The 20,872-nt window shown below is 49.9% G+C and overlaps 1 protein-coding gene across 7 annotated transcripts in view; it reads right to left on the minus strand.

The window, feature by feature from the left end:
* Positions 1 to 4,246: 4,246 nt before the first annotated feature.
* Positions 4,247 to 20,872, minus strand: part of sorbs3 (sorbin and SH3 domain containing 3) — a 94,839-nt gene continuing 78,213 nt past the window's right edge. For 4 of the 7 annotated variants that reach the window (XM_072485532.1, XM_072485530.1, XM_072485535.1 and 1 more), the window contains 9 exons: positions 20,532 to 20,668; positions 19,036 to 19,124; positions 17,676 to 17,722; positions 16,622 to 16,736; positions 16,186 to 16,311; positions 11,083 to 12,348; positions 6,589 to 6,695; positions 5,932 to 6,038; positions 4,247 to 5,826 (listed from right to left, as the gene is read on the minus strand). In XM_072485532.1, coding sequence (XP_072341633.1) covers positions 5,765 to 5,826; positions 5,932 to 6,038; positions 6,589 to 6,695; positions 11,083 to 12,348; positions 16,186 to 16,311; positions 16,622 to 16,736; positions 17,676 to 17,722; positions 19,036 to 19,124; positions 20,532 to 20,668 — 2,056 coding nt within the window. In that variant the 3' untranslated portion in view covers positions 4,247 to 5,764. Of the gene's footprint in view, positions 5,827 to 5,931; positions 6,039 to 6,588; positions 6,696 to 11,082; positions 12,349 to 15,407; positions 15,821 to 16,185; positions 16,312 to 16,621; positions 16,737 to 17,675; positions 17,723 to 19,035; positions 19,125 to 20,531; positions 20,669 to 20,872 lie in introns of those variants that run through there. The other 3 variants (XM_072485531.1, XM_072485537.1, XM_072485538.1) reach the window with 3 other exon arrangements.

A 20,872-nucleotide genomic window follows, 5' to 3' on the forward strand; every position in this document is an offset into this window, starting at 1 on the left:
CTTGAACGGAGGAGATTTCTCATCTCGGTCCCCAAGTCCCTGATTCTCAGTCTGTGACCTTGTGTTCTGCATTCCCCAGCTGGGGAAAGCATTTTCCCACCATCCACCCTCACAAACTCCTGAAGAATTGAGTGCTTCAACGAAGACTGAAGAGAGGTGACTTGGAGATGTCAGAAGTAGGTTCTTCACACAGAGAGTGGTGGGTGCGTGGAATGCACTGGCAGCAGAGGTGGTGGAGTCAGAGTAACTGTACTAAGTCTTCTTCATTCTTATATTCCAATCCCTTTGTAACAAATGCTAACATATCATTTCCTTTCCTAATTGCCTGCTGAATCTGCTTGTTAAATTTCTATCATCCACTGACAAGAACACCCATGTCCCTCCGAAAGTAAACATTTCCAGTCTCTGACCACCCAAAGTGGATAACTTGACACTTCCCCCTCTCGTATTCCATCTGCCAAGTTCTTGTCCACACACCCAATCAATTTGTCAACCTCCCCAGCCTCTTTTGGCAGGTACTGTTGACGAAGCCTTGGCAAGTGAACAGGATATCGGCTCCGAAACCAACAGGGTACCGGGGTGTCTGCTTTCTACTGAAAAAGGCCTGCATTTCTCTCGCACCTGTCCCAAAGCACTTTATAGCCAATTAAGTTCTCATTGAGGGTCTATCACTGTTGTAATGTGGGGAATAGAGAGTCAATATCGTAATGACCAGATGATCAGGTTGTAGTGATAGAACATCGAACATACAATGCAGGAGGCCGCCATTCGGCCCATCGAGTCTGCACCGACCCACTTAAGCCCTCACTTCCACCCTATCCCCGTAACCCAATAACCCCTCCTAACCTTTTTGGACACTAAGGGCAACTTAGCGTGGCCAATCCACCTAACCCGCACATCTTTGGACTGTGAGAGGAAACCGGAGAACCCGGAGGAAACCCACGCAGACACGGGGAGGACATGCAGACTCCGCACAGACAGTGACCCAAGCCGGGAATTGAACCTGGGACCCTGGAGCTGTGAGGCAGCAGTGCTAACCACTGTGCCGCCCATTTTGACCATAGGATAGTGTATATATATATATATATCTGACATTGCACACAAGGCTGATAAGACAGTTTCTCTGACAGTGCAGCACATCTACAGTACTGCACTGGGGGGTATATTTGCCTTCATTATGTGTTCAGAATCTCAGACTTGATATCACTATCTTTTGACTCAAGGGTGAGAGGGTGAAACATTGAGCCAAAGGCAACAGGTAATGGAGTGAATTGACCCAGTGAGGAACATAGGACTTAGGAGCGGCATCGCATCATTCAGCCCTTGGTGCCTGCTCCACCATTCAATAAGATCATGGCTTTTCTGGCTGTAGTCTCAAATCCACTTTGCCGGCTGTCCCCCATGACCCTCGACTCCCTTTGTCTTTCAAAAATGTTTCTCACTAAGCCTTGAATGAATTCAGTCACCCAGCCTCCATTGCTTTCTCGGGAAGAGAATCTCACCGACTAATACCCCTCAGAGATAAAAAATATCTCCACCCTTCTGTCTTAAACTGTGTCCCCTCGTTCTCGCCACCCCACAAGAGGACACATCCTCCCAGGATACACTTTCACAATCACCCCAGGGGCTTCCAAGTTTCAACATTATCAGCTCAAATTCTTCCAAACTCCATTGGGTGCTGGCCCAACCGACTCAACCTTTCTTCCGAAAATGAGCCCTTCACAGTGAACTCTCTCCTTCTGCACTCTCACTTTCACCAAGGGCGAGGAGCTCATTGTCGACCTTTCTGCTCCTATGTCTTATGGTCTTATAGGAGAATGGGGATGAGAAAATATTAGCCATGATTGAATGGCGGAGCAGACTCGATGGGCCGAGTGGCCTAATTCTGCTCCTATGTCTTAGGTCTTAGTACTGAGACAATTTGTTCAGTTGCTCCTCACGCCTCTGCACTAACCACCTACCCTTTGGGGCAATAAAACAATGTAAAGGGGGACTTCCACTATCATATTGCAATATGCTGCCACCTTCACAGAACGTGGCGCAGGTCAGTAACGGTCGGTAACGGAACAGGCGGTTCACTGCCAGTCGCACAAACACAAACAAAGACAAGGATAACTCACCAATCCTGTCAGCTTAAGTGAGAGTCTGCGTGGAGAGCGAATCTAGCACGTGGACATGTCACCCAATCCACTAACCTGCTCCACACTTGAATCAATTGGGATTACTCTCTCTCTCTGTCCCTATCCAAGTCAGAAGGTATTGGGTTAAAACTAGATCACATGGAATATACACTAACGGCTATATAAACGGAATGATACAATTTTAAAGGGGGTGCAGGAACAGTGAAACCAAAGCGGGGTGGGACAGCTGGTACCTCTACTCAAATCTTCGAAGGTAACACATTGAACAGCTGTTAACAAAAATAAGTTCATGGATTCCATAAATTGAGGCACAGAGCACCCCGGGTTCGATCCATTCGAATATGTGGAGTTTGCATATTCTCCCCGTGTCTGCTTGGGTCTCAACCCCACAACCCAAAGATGTGCCGGGTAGGTGGATTGGCCACGCTAAATTGCCCCTTAATTGGGGGGAAAAAAAGGAATTGGGTACGCTAAATTTAAACAAAGAGGCGGCACAGAGCACAAGAGCAAGGGCTTTATGCTAAACCTCGCGAGTGAACAATTAGGCCACCATTCCAGGAACAATGTCAACACCATGGGGAGGGTGGGAGGAGATAGACTCAAACCACAGGAGGTCCTTGAGGTTTGGAGAGAGACGAGAGTGGCCAAGATTTTTCTCCGAGAAAGTTTATGGGAGATTTAATAGAGTTGTTTAAAATCGAGAAGGGCAGTTAGGAAGAGACTGTTTGCAGCAGTGTCTGTGAGCAGGAGGCAAGTATTTAACACAATTGGCAAAGTTAGAGGAAGTTCGGATAATCCCCCCCCCCCCGATTTGGAATGCACTGCTTGGCAGAAAATTTACCAATTATTTTCAAAACAGAACTGGATTAAAAACTTGACGGAGCAAAATTTACAGAACCGTGAACGAACAACAGAGGCAAGTGACATGAATAAAGATCGTTCTCCCAAACTCTGGCAAAGTCTCCATGGTGTCCATGGTCTCCTCCTGCTGTTCCTTAAGATCCTCTGACAATGAAGGGGAAAACTTGCAGTTTGGATTCTCAGTTTTCAAACGGAGTTTTGGGGAACTGTTCTGGCACAAATCCTGGAACTTTCTGTCTTCAGCTGCCACATGCTGCTTGTTAATAATCACAAGCTGCAGAGCTGAGGGAGCCCTTTAACCCTGTGCCTGCTGGTGCACATTGCTCGACAATGCAGCCTACACCCCCTCCCTATCCCTGTAACCTCCTCCAGACCCTACCCGCCCTATCTCTGCCCCTACAACCCTCCCTATCTGTGTAACCTCCTCCAGCCCCTACAACCCTCCCTATCTCCGTAACCTCCTCCAGTCCCTTCAACCCTCCCTATCTCCGTAACCTCCTCCAGTCCCTTCAACCCTCCCTATCTGTGTAACCTCCTCCAGCCCCTACAACCCTCCCTATCTGTGTAACCTCCTCCAGCCCCTACAACCCTCCCTATCTCCGTAACCTCCTCCAGTCCCTTCAACCCTCCCTTGTCTGTCACCTCCAGCCCAAGCAACTGTGCAAAATCTGTGTAGCATCTCTAGTCCCTGCACCCACCCCTCTGAAATCTCTGCGTTTCTCCAATTCTGGCCAGATTTTAATTGCTCTTCCTCTGGTACCATTGTGCCTTCAGCTGCCTGGGTACCCAGCTCTTAAAACCCTTCCTGAAACACTTCAACTCTCTGCTCCTTTAAGGACATGCCTTAAAACCGTCTTCTGTAACCAAGCTTGTTATTTATTTTAAAACAATTTTCCAATTAAAGGGCAATTTAGCGTGGAGAATCCACCTACCCTGCACATCTTTGGGTTGTGGGGGTGAGACCCCCGCAGACGCGGGGAGAATGTGCAAACTCCACACGGACAGTGGCCCGGGGCCGAGATCGACCCCAGTTCTCGGCGCCGTGAGGCAGCAGTGCTAACCACTGTGCCGCATGCTGCCCTTTCCGTAACCAAGCTTTTGATCAGCTGCCCTGGAATCTCTGTCAATTGATGTAGATTTGTTTGAACATACTTCTGGGACATTTTATTCATGAAACCACTGTATAAATGCAACCTGTTGTGTTACTTACAGAGGAAGTGATCCAGGAAAGGAGAGACTCTGTGTGTCTGTGATATATTTTTATTCAAAATAATGGGCGATTTACACAAATACTCGATTCATGAATAGTACACATTGTTGACAGTCTGATGGAGACACATCCCTGGTACATGGGGATGAGGCTCTGGTACGCAATTCAGCTCGGGTGTGCAGCCTTGGCATGTAGCTCAGGAACAAAAACCCAGATACACAGAGTTCAGGGATGCATCCCTGGACACTGGTACACAACCCAGGTGTACAGTTCTGGCGTGCAGCTGAGATACGGAGGACAGAAGCAGACAGATCCACCCACAGGCTGCAGCCTGTGACTTGTCCACACTCAGATCCACCTGCTCCAGCAGGTTGGGACCATCTGTGCCTTCCTGGTATTCCGATTCCTGCTCAGGATAATGCAGTTTGAATCCGCACTGCCCCCTCCCCACCACTCCCCCTTCCCAGAAAGTCAGCACTTTGCTCCCCACGCCCCCGCATCCTCCGACAGGCCTCAGCAGTGATGGCTTCGTCCTCCCGCTGTTTGACTTGGGCCTACCTCTGCTCTGTAGCTGGTCCAGCAGAGTCAGGCTGCTCCAGACCTTCACTGAAGGTCAGCGAGTGAGGACGGAACATTGTTTTCTATATTCCTTTGGGGGATGTTGGTCGCTGGCTGGGCCTACCCAGCCTATCACTAATTGCCTAGGTCGGCCATTTTCAACGGGCATTTCAGAGCCAACCACATTGCTGTGGGTCTGGAGTCACAGGTAGGCCACACCAGGTAAGGACGGCAGATTTCCTTCCCTAATGGAGATCAGTGAGGTTTTTATGACAATTAACAATGGTTTCATTGTGATAATTATACTTTTTATTTCAGATTTTTATTGAATTCAAATTTCACCATCTGCTTTCAGCAGAGCTTTCTTTACTCTGGGTCTCTGGATAACGAGTCTAGTGACAATACCATTAAGCCAGAGCCTCTCCATAACTGGGAACATGCAGGAGCAGTGGAGTGGGCTTTAATCTCACTGTGACGGGCTTTCTGTCCACCCTCCTTCCCAGATCTCCAAGGTACGATTCCAGAGGCAAGAGGATCATGCCTCAATTTGGGAAGAGCTTTGTATTTCTTAATTCCGCCCCTCCCCAAGTCCCCCAGTGACCCAGGCACTGAGCCCCGGCTCCCACTCTGCAAGGATTTACACTCGGATTTGGGAATGCCACCAGCTGACCCATTCCAATAAGCATATTGAGAACAAACTGAGGGACGAGGAGCAGTGCATAGATTATTGCAACTGGAGAGATCACTGCTTATGGGAGGCAAAATGCTTGAGGGAGAGAGAGAGCAAGGGCTGAGACAGAGATAGAGAGAGAGAAAGACAGACAGAGAGAGACAGAGAGCAAGCGAGAGACAAGAGACACAGACAGAGAGGGAGACAGAGATATGAGAGACAGACGGAGAGACAGACGGAGAGACAGAGAGAGGGAGACATAAGCAGAGAGAGGACTCGGGCCTAGTTTACTGAGATGGGGATTCTCAATCCGATGGTGGAAGGTTATACCGGTTGCACATAGTTCCCGGGGAATGTTCCAAAATTGTTGGTTCGTCGAGATGTGCCTGCACAGGAGAGACAGAATAGCTGAGTGAACAAGTGGTCTCTATTATGTTGTTTAAACGATGTACGAGAGCTTAATTTACCCTGATGTTGAGGAGGTGCCTTACCTACAAACCATCCATCATCACATTTCTCCATCACATCCACAAGATCACCTTCGGTCAACTCCAATTCATCCCTATTGACAGGATGGTAGTTATACAGTGCCCTGTACCTGAAACACAGACACCATTCAGTGGGAACACGTCAGAAAACGAAATATCCATCCATATAGAAATCAGAAACTCGATCCTCAGGGAATGGGCACTCCCTCAAGACCGGGAAGCCAGCCCATGCATTGGACCCAAATATCAGAACGAGCTCCTTCTCCCAGACCCTCAGGAATGGGATCCAGATCCTCCCTCGGACTCTGGAATGGGATTCAGGTCTTCCTCCCAGACTCTCTGGAATAGGAACCGGCTCTTCCTCCCAGACCCTCAGGAATGGGATCAACCCCCTCCTCCCTTCAGGTTTACAGCAATGGGATCGAACTTCTGCCCCCAATATTTGCTCCCACTTTCACTTGACTGGGATCTGATTGTTGTGACTGTCATCACCTTGACCGTTGACTCTGATCTTCCCAGGAATGTTCCCTTGTCTCGAGCGAAGGAGTAAATACTCTGGGTGCAGACGGACAGGATATGGATAAGCTGAGTGCTCCCGACTTCCCCATCTTACCCTGGCCTCACCCCCTTGTGTCTCAGGTGAATGAAACTGCTACTCACGGGTTCCAGCCAGCACCAAGCGCGACGCTTGAAGCTACCGTGTGCGATCCTGCTGGCTGCCTGTAAATTCTGCCTGATTGTAGGCTGGGCTCAGAGGTCCTCTGGAACTGTCCAATGAGCAGAGAGCAAAGTTAGTTACAGGAACATGAGGAGCAGCAACAAGGTTCACACTCCGGCTCCGCGTGTCCAGAAGACTCAGCACTTGTGGGACTAAATTTATCATCGGAGCAAGTCCCTGAAAACACCCCAGTACCTCACACCCCAAATGTTCAGATATCCCAGCTCGTTCTTGCCGTTTCACCCTGAATAGTGGAGTTTCCTACAGGTGCTCCCTGTTCAACCTCGTCTGCTGGCATTCCCACTCCGCAGCCGACGCAACTTGGGAACCCCGGTGGAGACGCGTCTGTGTGTGAATCCTTCCCCTTTCCCAGAGTGATTCTCGGATGGAGGGTGATTCTGTTTTGAAAGAGATTCAGGGATTGCTGGGCTGCCTATCACTCCTGTCACCCGGAGGAGTCTGTGTTTGACAGATCCACCTGGAGTGGAGGAGGCTGCGGGAGTGGAGGAGGCTGCGGGAGTGGAGGAGGCTGCGGGAGTGGAGGAGGCTGCGGGAGTGGAGGAGGCTGCGGGAGTGGAGGAGGCTGCGGGAGTGGAGGAGGCTGCGGGAGTGGAGGAGGCTGCGGGAGTGGAGGAGGCTGCGGGAGTGGAGGAGGCTGCGGGAGTGGAGGAGGCTGCGGGAGTGGAGGAGGCTGCGGGAGTGGAGGAGGCTGCGGGAGTGGAGGAGGCTGCGGGAGTGGAGGAGGCTGCGGGAGTGGAGGAGGCTGCGGGAGTGGAGGAGGCTGCGGGAGTGGAGGAGTCTGACCCTTCCTGGTGGGATTGTTCCTGTCTCAAGCCAAGGTAACTGTGAACAGATGCAGGCACTGTGAAAGCCCAGTTTCTTCCCTCAGGAACACAGTGGAAGGGAAATGTCTGTACCTCATTCTGCAATGGGAAATCATCATGAGATTCCTTTCACTGTACTTCCTGCTCCTTGTTGAAGATTCCAGAATAAACTCAGCTCATTTCTTTTGTTTAAATTCTCAGGTTGTGGGTATCGCTGAATGTCCCGAATTCCCCCTGAGGTGTGGTGGGTGTTATTGGGAATTAATTGTTTTTTCTTAATGGCTCTTGGTCAAAGGGGTTCCTGACCCTCCTCCCCAGACCCTCGAGATCTTGGATTTTAAGATTCCCATCTTTGTTTTCAAATACCTCCATAGCCTCAGTCCTCCCTATTCTGCCGCCTCCTCCAACCTCACAACCCTTCGAGATATTCCTAGAATTCACAGTGCAGAAGGCCACCCCACCAAAGCAAAGCCCACACCTCCAACCCATCCCCGGAACCCCACCTAACCTTTTGGACACTCGGGGCAGTTTATCATGGCCAATCCACCTAACCTGCGCATCTTTGGACTGTGGGAGGAAACCCACGCAGACACGGGGAGAACGTGCCGACTCCTCCAATTCTGGCCTCTTGTGCATCCCTGATTTCAATTCCTCAACCAGTCCCTGGGGTCTGGGAATACCCTCCCTTAACCTCTGCAACTTTCTTTCCTCCCTAAAGACTACCTTATTGACCAAGCCTTCAGTCAACTCTTTCTAATATCTCCTTATGTGGCACTTTATTTCGTAATGTTTCCATGATGGTTTGCTAGTGTCACACGGGAGGGTTTAAACTAGTATGGCAGGGGGGTGGGCACGGGAGCAATAGGTCAGAAGGTGAGAGCATTGAGGGAGAACGAGGGAATAGGGACAGTGGGGCTCTGAGGCAGATGGGTAGAGATCAGGAATAAGAAGGGTGCAGTCACAATGTTGGGGGTTTACTACAGGCCTCCCAACAGCCAGCGGGAGATAGAGGAGCAGATAGGTAGACAGATTTTGGAAAAGAGTAAAAACAGGGTTGTGGTGATGGGAGACTTCAACTTCCCCAATATTGACTGGGACTCACTTAGTGCCAGGGGCTTAGACGGGGCGGAGTTTGTAAGGAGCATCCAGGAGGGCTTCTTAAAACAACATGTAGACAGTCCAACTAGGGACTGGACCTGGTATTGGGGAATGAGCCCGGCCAGGTGGTAGATGTTTCAGTAGGGGAGCGGTAGATGTTTCAGTAGGGGAGCATTTCGGTAACAGTGACCACAATTCAGTAAGTTTTAAAGTACTGGTGGACAAGGATAAGAGTGGTCCTAGGATGAATGTGCTAAATTGGGGGAAGGCTAATTATAACAATATTAGGCAGGAACTGAAGAAAATAGATTGGGGGCGGATGTTTGAGGGCAAATCAACATCTGACATGTGGGAGGCTTTCAAGTGTCAGTTGAAAGGAATTCAGGACCGGCATGTTCCTGTGAGGAAGAAGGATAAATACGGCAATTTTCGGGAACCTTGGATAACGAGAGATATTGTAGGCCTCGTCAAAAAGAAAAAGGAGGCATTTGTCAGGGCTAAAAGGCTGGGAACAGACGAAGCCTGCGATGAATATAAGGAAAGTAGGAAGGAACTTAAGCAAGGAGTCAGGAGGGCTAGAAGGGGTCACGAAAAGTCATTGGCAAATAGGGTTAAGGAAAATCCCAAGGCTTTTTACACGTACATAAAAAGCAAGAGGGTAGCCAGGGAAAGGGTTGGCCCACTGAAGGATAGGCAAGGGAATCTATGTGTGGAGCCAGAGGAAATGGGCGAGGTACTAAATGAATACTTTGCATCAGTATTCACCAAAGAGAAGAAATTGGTAGATGTTGAGTCTGGAGAAGGGTGTGTAGATAGCCTGGGTCACATTGAGATCCAAAAAGACGAGGTGTTGGGTGTCTTAAAAAATATTAAGGTAGATAAGTCCCCAGGGCCTGATGGGATCTACCCTAGAATACTAAAGGAGGCTGGAGAGGAAATTGCTGAGGCCTTGACAGAAATCTTTGGATCCTCACTGTCTTCAGGGGATGTCCCGGAGGACTGGAGAATAGCCAATGTTGTTCCTCTGTTTAAGAAGGGTAGCAAGGATAATCCAGGGAACTACAGGCCAGTGAGCCTTACTTCAGTGGTAGGGAAATTACTGGAGAGAATTCTTCGAGACAGGATCTACTCCCATTTGGAAGCAAATGGACGTATTAGTGAGAGGCAGCATGGTTTTGTGAAGGGGAGGTCGTGTCTCACTAATTTGATAGAGTTTTTCGAGGAGGTCACTAAGGTGATGGATGCGGTAGGGCAGTGGATGTTGTCTATATGGACTTCAGTAAGGCCTTTGACAAGGTCCCTCATGGTAGACTAGTACAAAAGGTGAAGTCACACGGGATCAGGGGGGAGCTGGCAAGGTGGATACAGAACTGGCTAGGTCATAGAAGGCAGAGAGTAGCAAGGAAAGGATGCTTTTCTAATTGGAGGGCTGTGACCAGTGGTGTTCCACAGGGATCAGTGCTGGGACCTTTGCTCTTTGTAGTATATATAAATGATTTGGAGGAAAATGTAACTGGTCTGATTAGTAAGTTTGCAGACAACACAAAGGTTGGTGGAATTGCGGATAGCGATGAGGACTGTCAGAGGATACAGCAGGATTTAGATTGTTTGGAGACTTGGGCGGAGAGATGGCAGATGGAGTTTAATCCGGACAAATGTGAGGTAATGCATTTTGGAAGGTCTAATGCAGGTAGGGAATATACAGTGAATGGTAGAACCCTCAAGAGTATTGAAAGTTAAAGAGATCTAGGAGTACAGGTCCACAGGTCATTGAAAGGGGCAACACAGGTGGAGAAGGTAGTCAAGAAGGCATACGGCATGCTTGCCTTCATTGGCCGGGGCATTGAGTATAAGAATTGGCAAGTCATGTTGCAGCTGTATAGAACCTTAGTTAGGCCACACTTGGAGTATAGTGTTCAATTCTGGTGGCCACACTACCAGAAGGATGTGGAGGCTTTAGAGAGGGTGCAGAAGAGATTTACCAGAATGTTGCCTGGTATGGAGGGCATTAGCTATGAGGAGCGGTTGAATAAACTCGGTTTGTTCTCACTGGAACGAAGGAGGTTGAGGGGAGACCTGATAGAGGTCTACAAAATTATGAGGGGCATAGACAGAGTGGATAGTCAGAGGCTTTTCCCCAGGGTAGAGGGGTCAATTACTAGGGGGCATAGGTTTAAGGTGAGAGGGGCAAGGTTTAGAGTAGATGTACGAGGCAAGTTTTTTACGCAGAGGGTAGTGGGTGCCTGGAACTCGCTACCGGAGGAGGTGGTGGAAGCAGGGACGATAGTGACATTTAAGGGGCATCTTGACAAATACATGAATAGGATGGGAATAGAGGGATACGGACCCAGGAAGTGTAGAAGATTGTAGTTTAGTCGGGCAGCATGGTCGGCACGGGCTTGGAGGGCCGAAGGGCCTGTTCCTGTGCTGTACATTTCTTTGTTCTTTGATGCACTTTGGGATCTTTCATTACATTAAAGATGCTCTCACGATACACGGTTTGTTGTCCCTTACCGGAATGGAGGATGTCGCTGGAATGGTCACTGGGCCTCGGCCTCGTGGAGGGCTTGGTGACTGCAGGTCCCAGGTAACCAAACTGGCTCCGTGTTGATTGGTCGACAAAGCTGGCACTGAGTGCTGATTGGTTCTTGGTGTCAGAACTGTCGGCTGATTGGTGGATAACATTGGTACTGAGTACTGTTTGTCAGGGAGTCTCATGGATGCATCGGAGCACTCCCTCTTTGTGGAGCTTGGCAAGGTTGTGGGGTATTGCTGGGTAATGGGGGTTGGCGAGGTTGTGGGATATTGCTGGGTTATGGGGGTTGTGGGGTATTGCTGGGTTATGGGGGTTGTGGGGTATTGCTGGGTAATGGGGGTTGGCGAGGTTGTGGGATATTGCTGGGTTATGGGGGTTGTGGGGTATTGCCGGGTTATGGGGGTTGTGTGGTATTGCTGGGTTATGGGGGTTGGCGAGGTTGTGGGGTATTGCTGGGTTATGGAGCTTGGCAAGGTTGTGGGATATTGCCGGGTTATGGGGGTTGGCGAGGTTGTGGGATATTGCTGGGTTATGGGGGTTGTGGGGTATTGCTGGGTTATGGGGGTTGTGGGGTATTGCTGGGTTATGGGGGTTGGCGAGGATGTGGGGTATTGCCGGGTTATGGGGGTTGTGGGGTATTGCTGGGTTATGGAGCTTGGCAAGGTTGTGGGATATTGCCGGGTTATGGGGGTTGGCGAGGTTGTGGGGTATTGCCGGGTTATGGGGGTTGGCGAGGTTGTGGGATATTGCCGGGTTATGGGGGCTGTGGGGTATTGCTGGGTTATGGGGGTTGTGGGGTATTGCTGGGTTATGGGGGTTGTGGGGTATTGCTGGGTTATGGGGGTTGGCGAGGTTGTGGGGTATTGCTGGGTTATGGGGGTTGGCGAGGTTGTGGGGTATTGCTGGGTTATGGGGGTTGTGGGGTATTGCTGGGTTATGGGGGTGGAAGGATTGCAGTCATATGGGGTTGGAGGACTTGATACAGATCTCGGATATGGCTGGGTTAGGGGTGTTGGTGAGGTTTTAGGGGGTTGCTGGATTGGGGGAGTGGGTGATGTATTGGGGTAGTGGTGATTTGGGGACAGGGGGATTGAACCAATGGGATATTCACCAGCATTTTTCACCTTCGGATCTTTTACCACCTGTACATAATTGGCTGGAAAGATCCCTTGTCGGTTGGTGCCTGTTATCCTTCCCTCCAACCAGTTGTCATCAACTCTTCGTATCAGTGAGATTGTTTCGCCCTGGGGCAGAAACAAACAATGAGTTGAAGAATCCTTGTACGTTGAGTTTCCAACCATGTAACCAAGATCACTGACTCCCATCTCTGTAAAGTCACCTGGCTCCAAACCTAACTCTGTTCATCTGCTGCCCAAACTATCATCCGTGCCTTTGTCACGTCCAATTTGACTACCCCAATGGTCTCGTGGATGATTCCCCATCTTCCACCCTCCACTAACTTCAGCTGATCCAAAGGTCTGCTGCTTGTCCCTATTCCAACCCACACAAAGTCTCATTCATCCATTACTGCCGCGTTTGGTGGCCGATACTGGATCACTGACATCTGCGGTTTCAAACTGTCATCCTTATCTTCAACTCCCTCCAGAGCCTCCCTCCTCACTATCTCTGTAATCTCCTGTGAAACATCAGAGCTCCTCTAATCCTGGCCTCTTTCTCAACTGTGCCTCCAGCAGTCTGGGTCCAAAGTTCTGGAATTTTCTCCTTAAATCCATCTTCACTATGCACATAATCCGAAAGAACAATGTCTTTAACTAAACCTCCTTCTATGTCTTGGTGGCAAAACTTGTTTTTTTGCTAATGGTTCTTGTGATGCAGCCTGGGAGGTAGAGTGCAAGTTGTTCTTGTAACAGTTGATGCTTCCACCGGATGTGATCAACAAATGCCCATCTTCAACTGAAAGCTGGGCTTAGCCTCAATCCAGACATTTTGGTTTCTTAAAATAAATTGAAAGTACCCAATTCGTTTTTTTCCAATTAAGGGGCAATTTAGCGTGGCCAATCCACCTACCCTGCACATCTTTGGGTTGTGGGGGTGAGACCCACGCAGACACGGGGAGAATGTGCAAACTCCACACAGACAGTGACCCAGAGCCGGGTGCAGAGAGCTCTGTTTAAGCCACGTGATAAAATTACATCGATCTGAATCTTCCCGCTCTGACAAACCAAACTCTGGGCTTTATTTTGAGACAGATAGAAGTGAAAAGTAGGGAAATTATGTGAAATCTCTTGAAAACCTTGGTTAGACTGCACTTGAGAATAATGTGCACAGTTTTGGTGTCCATGCGAAAAGGTGCAAAAAGAATTAACGGCAACACCAGAACGGAGCAGCTGCGTCAAATAGCTCGATTCTGTGCTGAAAAACAATTAATTTGGTGATGGAAGTCAATCCTCTCTCAAATGAAGTCTGGGGTAAGTCAGAGGTTCTACCAACATACACTTAAACCACACCCACTCTTGTGGATCCCTCACCCTGGCGGTTTGCCAGGGTGAACAGGGATGGGGATCTCAGCATTGTGGCTCATTGTGGCATTTCCACAAACAGCTCACACAAGGCAGCAGACACTGCCTCCCTGCACCGGTCCCGCGACACCCTACCAATCTGACAGCTCCGGCCCCAACACTGCACGGGGCTCTCCTGCTCCCAGGACTCACTCCCACCCCTGTGGGCCGAGAAGGTGCACGTCTTGCTGGCCTCTGTTTGCGCTGGGCCCTCTTCCTGGCCAGCTGAGCTTTCTGCTCACCCCTTCCAACACCCTTTCAAATAGTCAGCCTCCAGAGGTCACGGCCATCAGCGACTGGATCCAGGTTGTCGGTAAACCTCATCTTCATATCTCGTTTGCAGCTGTCCCTATAGCTTGGTCACAGATTCCCACAAGGTTGTGACCCCGTGGCCAGTTCATCGTACACAAGGTGAATTTGTATCATCCATCTGATGAATATGGCCGATCCAGCACAGATATTACTGGCTTAGCAATGATGGAATTAGATTGCTCAGGACCTCCGAGTTGGTGACCTTGTCCTGCCAAGAGATTACTGAGGTCTGAGATCCTGAAGATGGAAACAAGCCTTTTCTCCTGCTTGGCTGATGTTACCCAGGTCTCACCACTGTGGACAGATGCGCTGAGGGTGTAGGCTTGGCAGACTCTCAGTCTGGTGTTCAAACTCAGGTTATTGACACTCCACGTTCTCTTACTCCACTGGGACATAACCGCTTTCGCAATGTGTGCATTGTTTCCAGCATCAAGCGAGTTTGCTGGTGATTGTGGAGCTGAGATATGTGAAGTGAGCAACATCTTCCAGCTGATAAATGGCACTGCGACAATATCCTGGACCCAAATTATATGTAGGCGTGAGGCAATCCATCCTTTTGCCACTGAAGGTGTTCCCCAATATGGAATATTGATATGGCATCATTAGTGGAGAGCAACTCTCGGATGGGTACTTGGGCACCTTTGTCTTGGATCTCAGGCAAGACTGAATAGCTATCAGTTCTGGGATACAAGTAGGCTTACATTAACACTGCAATGAAGTTACTGGGAAAAGCCCCTAGTCGCCACATTCCAGCACCTGTTCAGGCACACAGAGGGAGAATTCAGAATGTCCAATTCACCCAACAGCACGTCTTTCGGGACTTGTGGGAGGAAACCGGAGCACCCGGAGGAAACCCACGCAGACACGGCACAGATAGTGACCCAAGCCGGGAATCAAACCCGGAATCCTGGTGCTGTGAGGCAACAGTGCTAACCACTGTGCTACCGTGCCGCCCCTGAAGGCAAATGAAAGCAACCAAGAAATGTGTGTCGGACGGTGCCAGAACACAAACCCTGTTTGACCCCATTGTGGATATCAAGGGATTCCCGTGTTGCCCTTACCCAACATGTCATCATGGAAAGAGGAAGCCGCTTCAGCAGGCAGCCAATTTATTTCAACAGCTCAAACAGCTGGCACCTGGTCGCGTGGGCGAACACCTTGGCGAGGCTGATGAAGACAATATACGATGGTCCCCGTTGTTACGGCTTTTCTCTTGCTGCTTCTGGACTGAGAAGATCAGGTGAATTTAACATCTCCCGGATCTCGGGGTCGATGTGTTCAGCCAGGGCCTGACGAGGTTGACAGGGACAGATACCTGCCCATGACGCTCAGCAGGGAGACGCCTCAATCGTTGTTACATTCACTGCGGTCGCCCTGGTTCTTTGTTTGGATTCACAACCTTGGCCTCACGGCACGACCCCTCTCTCCAGCAGAAGCAGAGAAGCTCCTGTTTCCGAATGAGTGACGGTTTCCAACGCTTGATGAGCTCAGCTGGTATAGCATCAGCCCCCGAAGCTTAGCCTATGGCAGGTGAGTCAATGGCTTTGCTAAGCTCCTTCACGGTGGGGTGCGGGGTTCAGTAACCAGATCCATCGTGACAAGGCAGCCTTTTCTATAATATCTGGAGTTTCCTCACCGACAGTGGTCTCCTCAGAGGATACCTCAAAGGAGTGTTGTACTCGACAGGCTTAGTTCCAACTGGACTAAAATGACAATGGGGAAGATGGAAAAAACTGCCAAAACGTAGTGAATATAAGATTGCTCTGCCCACTCACTGAATCTGCAAACGCTCCCTTGTAAGTCGTTGCTGCCGTAACTGGATCAGAATCCCTCTGTAATTCTCCACATCTCCACAAGGTGGTGCTGAAACTCAGGCCAGGATAGCCTAGGGTGCAGGAGAGAGTGAAAGTGTAAGGAGAGAGAGGGAGGAGCAGAGGAGAGACAGACAGACAGACATACCCACAAACATAGATGACAAAAGAGAGAGAGAGAGAGAGACAGGCACATGTTAAATTAGGTCTCTAGAAAAGCTAGTGATTCAAAACAAACCTGTTGGACTTTAACCTGGTGTTGTAAGACTTCTTATTCTAGAAAATACAACACAGGAGGACCACATTCATCCATCACCACTGTGCCAAGTCTCAGCTCTGTGTCTTGGACAGCGATACTGTGCCTCAATCCCATCGGCTGCCACCTCACTAACTCCCCAGCCTGCAAACGCTTTTGTTCAATCTATTCCCGTACACATACCTTGCGAAAGGAGAGCTCCACACTTAGGTCTCCTTTGAAATTGAAAACGGCGATAGCTTCTCCGTACTCCAGGATTTGAAAGGGCGGATTTTTAATCGGAGTTGGTCTCTCAGTCGCAGGAATAAACTGAAACAGGAAAACAAGAGGTGAAAGACCAGTCAGTTCAAGCCTGAGAGTCGAGTCGCGTCGACCCAGCCCGGATTTGTCACGGCATTCCTCAGCTCCCTCACTGCCCAATACCACACTCCAGGAAGAGTCTGATAGTCTGCTGAGCAGATCCCAGTCCTCCCAGCAGAACTCCAATTTTCTACTGGAAAGATCCATGTCCCACCCACCAAGAGGCCTGTCCTCGACCCGGGTTCCCCGTCATCTCCAGACCTCTCCGAGCGCAATGACAGACACCAAGCAGGTGGCTAGTTGAGGAGGAAGAACCTACCTCGACGTAGGATGTGGGGAAGATTCCAAGCCTCCCATGGTGCTCCCCTTTCAGCCAGTTCTGGTCGAGCACTTTGTGAATGTAGACCACATCTCCCTTCTGAAGAGTGAGTTCCCTGGGGGAAAACCACAGGAACAAGGTGAAAAGAATCACCAGAAGACGTGGAAAACCTCTTGATGCCAAACACAATGACTGCAGCACAAGAACACAGCAGCCAGTCTGGCACCTTATCCTCTGGAACAGACTGTTGGAAACAAATAGGGTGGCACAGTGGTTAGCACTGCTGCCTCACAGCTCCAGGGTCCCAGGCTCAATTCCAGCCTTGGGTCACTGTCTGTGCGGAGTCTGCACATCCTCCTCGTGTGTGTGTGGGTTTCCTCCGGGTGCTCCGGTTTCCTCCCACAGTCCAAAGATATGCAGGTTAGGTGCGATAGTTATGCTAACTTGCCCCTTAGTGTTCAAAGGTTAGGTGGAGTTAGGGGGATAGGGTGGGGGAATTGAGCCTAGCTAGAGGCTCGGTGCAGAATCGATGGGCCGAATGGCTTTCTTCTGCGCTGTAGGAATTCTAAAGCAACATCCAAGGCGGCAACAGCAATGTCCCGAGGGAATTGAGTCCTCACCGAGAAAGGATGGGAGGGAGACCTCTCCCCCAACCCCACACACATGGCTCCCAGAGTGTCGATTCCCACTGGACACAGTTGCACAGATTCCATGTGTCCTCCAGTTACAAACTGGCCCTGGCAAACATGAACTATTCAACCACTTGGGCATTACAGCATTCAATCACCATAAACAGGGTGGAGGTGAGTAAGTCACTGGGTCATGGATGAATCCACCGTCCCCTACCGAAGAATGCCAATGCCGGTTTAATCACAGGTTGTGCCCAGATGCAGAGAGGAGCTGAAGCAACAGGATGCAGCCCTGGGAGGGATTATGATCTACGGACTGAGTCAAGTCCACTTTGAAAACCCTAGCTGTCTTTGGGTCTGTGTTCGGCTGGATGGTCGAGAAGACCTGATTCTGCCACTAACATTGCCGTCCACCATCAACTTACTTTGGAGATTCAGCCTGGAAATCAAACTTTGCCCGTGCAGCCTTCATCTGTGGGAAGAATAAGGACAAGTCAGGAGAAGAAAGGAATCTCGTCCAGAATCACAATCACAGCCTGGTTCTCAGTTCCCAACAGAACAGAACTCACTGAATCAAATTCAGTTGTAGTGAGGAAAAGTTCCCAGGACAGGGACAGCGCGGGGTTAGATACAGAGTAAAGCTCCCTCTACACTGTCCCCATCAAACACTCCCAGGACAGGTACAGCACGGGGTTAGATACAGAGTAAAGCTCCCTCTACACTGTCCCCATCAAACACTCCCAGGACAGGTACAGCATGGGGTTAGATACAGAGTAAAGCTCCCTCTACACTGTCCCCATCAAACACTCCCAGGACAGGTACAGCACGGGGTTAGATACAGAGTAAAGCTCCCTCTACACTGTCCCCATCAAACACTCCCGAGACAGGTACAGCACGGGGTTAGATACAGAGTAAAGCTCCCTCTACACTGTCCCCATCAAACACTCCCAGGACAGGTACAGCACGGGGTTAGATACAGAGTAAGGCTCCCTCTACACTGTCCCCATCAAACACTCCCAGGACAGGTACAGCACGGGGTTAGATACAGAGTAAAGCTCCCTCTACACTGTCCCCATCAAACACTCCCAGGACAGGTACAGCACAGGGTGAGATACAGAGTAAAGCTCCCTCTACACTGTCCCCATCAAATACTCCCAGGACAGGTACAGCACAGGGTGAGATACAGAGTAAAGCTCCCTCTACACTGTCCCCATCAAACACTCCCAGGACAGGTACAGCACGGGGTTAGATACAGAGTAAAGCTCCCTCTACACTGTACTGTCATTCTTTGAAATATTGCCATGGGATTTTTACATTTACCCGAGAGTGAAAGAGGTGTTGTTGAGTGTGCAGCACTCCCTCAGTCCCGCTCTTAGATGGAGTATCAGCCTGAATCATGTGCTCATGACTTTGCAGTGACACATGAGTCTTCTGAGTTACATTTCCTGTGTTTCCGTGTGATTCATTCTGGAATTCTGCAGAGCCATGCACTCCGTCCAGTGCATAGGGAATGCTGTTTGACAGGTCCCTTTCCCCGAGGAGTGTTGTTTAACTAGGGCAAGTTTCATGCTTGTTTATCTGATCCCAGACCAAACATTACCAGAATTCATCTTCCTGACTTGCTGTAGCTGGTCTTGAACTCGAGCTACAAGTCGCCTCTTGTCCTCCATGGCCACGCTATCAGCCATGGGATCCCAGATACGATGTCAGGGCGCTAAAACTCAGAACGCTGCAATAAATGGCCACTGAATTGTCCCTCGCGCCCAGCCACATGTCCGTGCTTACCTTCCCCGTTTCCGAGTTGTGTGACCGATCCGACACTCTGTCCGGTCTCCCATCAGGGCTGCTCCCATTATTCCCAGAGTTCCAGGGATCTATAAATGGAAGAGAAAAGAAAGGTTCTGCAGTCCCCTCCTTTCACAAGTGCGGATGCCTCAAAGTGCTTTACAGTCAATGAAATGGGGTTTGGAGTGTCCTCACTCTTGTTACGTAGGAAACCTCAGTCCAGCTTGCCGAATGGTCATACAGAGGTACCCCTGGGTGACACACTGGGGACCCTTTGTAAGCTCCAATGCAAAGGCTCCATGGGTATTTCACGGCAAGTTTCAACTTCCAGTGGTCCATTCCCTGCGTGTGGAAATCTCCACAAACATCTCCAACGCCATTTGGATATTTTTAAGGGTCCAAACCTATTGACCTGGATAATTACCCAGGAAATGTTAGACTGAAAATGAACAGGTCTGAACTCCAGGAGAACAAAACAACCGACACCCCTGATTCTCACCTGACCCTCCAACTCCCACTCTTGACCCGCGAGCTTCCCCTCAACCCCACCTGACCATCTTACCACCCTACCCAGCTGGCACCCTGCCCACGTCTCTCACTCATTCACTAACACACTGGAAGGTTATTTACGTGTCCCAAAGGTTTTCAGTGCGTTAATGAATGAAGACTCACCAGAATACAGCAGCTGGTGATGTGACAAGAGGGCATGGTTCTGCTTCCTCGAATGATCCTGCATTGCACAGGAGGACTCCGAGAACAGTCCGCTCTGCATTTTGGAAGAAGCCTGGCTTAGAAGCCAGTGAGAAATGTGGAGCTGTGGCATTTTGTTAAGCAGTCGGGATGGAGTGGTTTGTCAACTCAGCTGAAAGAGGGCATCTCTGACAGTGCAGCACTCCCTCCACGTGTGAGAATAGTCTGGCCTCTCGGCTCGATGGGAAAGATCGCCTGATTTCAAAGCAGAGCATGGAAATCCTTCTCGGTGTCCTAGGGCTAATCTCTATCCCCCCCCCCCCCCCCCCCCCCCCCCCCGCCCCCCAACATCACCAAGACAGGTTACCTGGTCATTATCACACTGCTATTAGTGGAGCTCGCTCGGTATGAAATGGCTGCTGCCTTTTCTACATCACAACAGGTACATCATTGGCTGTGAAGCCAGGCAGAAGGTGCGAAAGGTGCTACAGAATGCACAGCTGCACAGTGGTTAGCACTGTTGCTTCACAGCGCCAGGGTCCCGGGTTCGATTCCCGGCTTGGGTCACTTTTCTGTGCGGAGTCTGCACGTTCTCCGTGTCTGCGTGGGTTTCCTCCGGGTGCTCCGGTTTTCTCCCACAAGCCCCGAAAAACGAAAGACGTGCTTTTAGGTGAATTGGACATTCTGAATTCTCCCTCTGTGACCCGAACAGGCGCCGGAATGTGGCGACTGGGGGATTTTCACAGTAACTTCATTGCAGTGTTAATGGTGACAATGATAAAGAAATGAGAGTCTTTCTTTCTTACCTCCTGAAGGTGATGCTGGATAATCTCTCCCGCTCACATCTTCTCGGGCGCTCACGTTGCTGGACAACTCACTGCGCTGGCCATTGGTCTGGAGATGGACAGGTGACCGGTCCCACCCTGGGGGTGAGTTCATCGCACTGAAAGAAAGAGGGAAAAACGCTTCACTTTAAAAAATGAAATCAGGATTGACTCTCTGTACAATATCAAGCTTCAGCCTGAGAACCTTCCCAAAGTCCTGATTCACTGGATCTCCCCCAACACTCGGGTAAAATTGCTCCAAATTCATTCAACAAGTTATTTTCAGAAACTCAATGTCAAATGACTAACTTTGTACTTGATGC

This window comes from Scyliorhinus torazame, chromosome 20 (assembly GCF_047496885.1).
Source record: "Scyliorhinus torazame isolate Kashiwa2021f chromosome 20, sScyTor2.1, whole genome shotgun sequence".
Classification (NCBI taxonomy): Eukaryota; Metazoa; Chordata; class Chondrichthyes; order Carcharhiniformes; family Scyliorhinidae; genus Scyliorhinus; species Scyliorhinus torazame.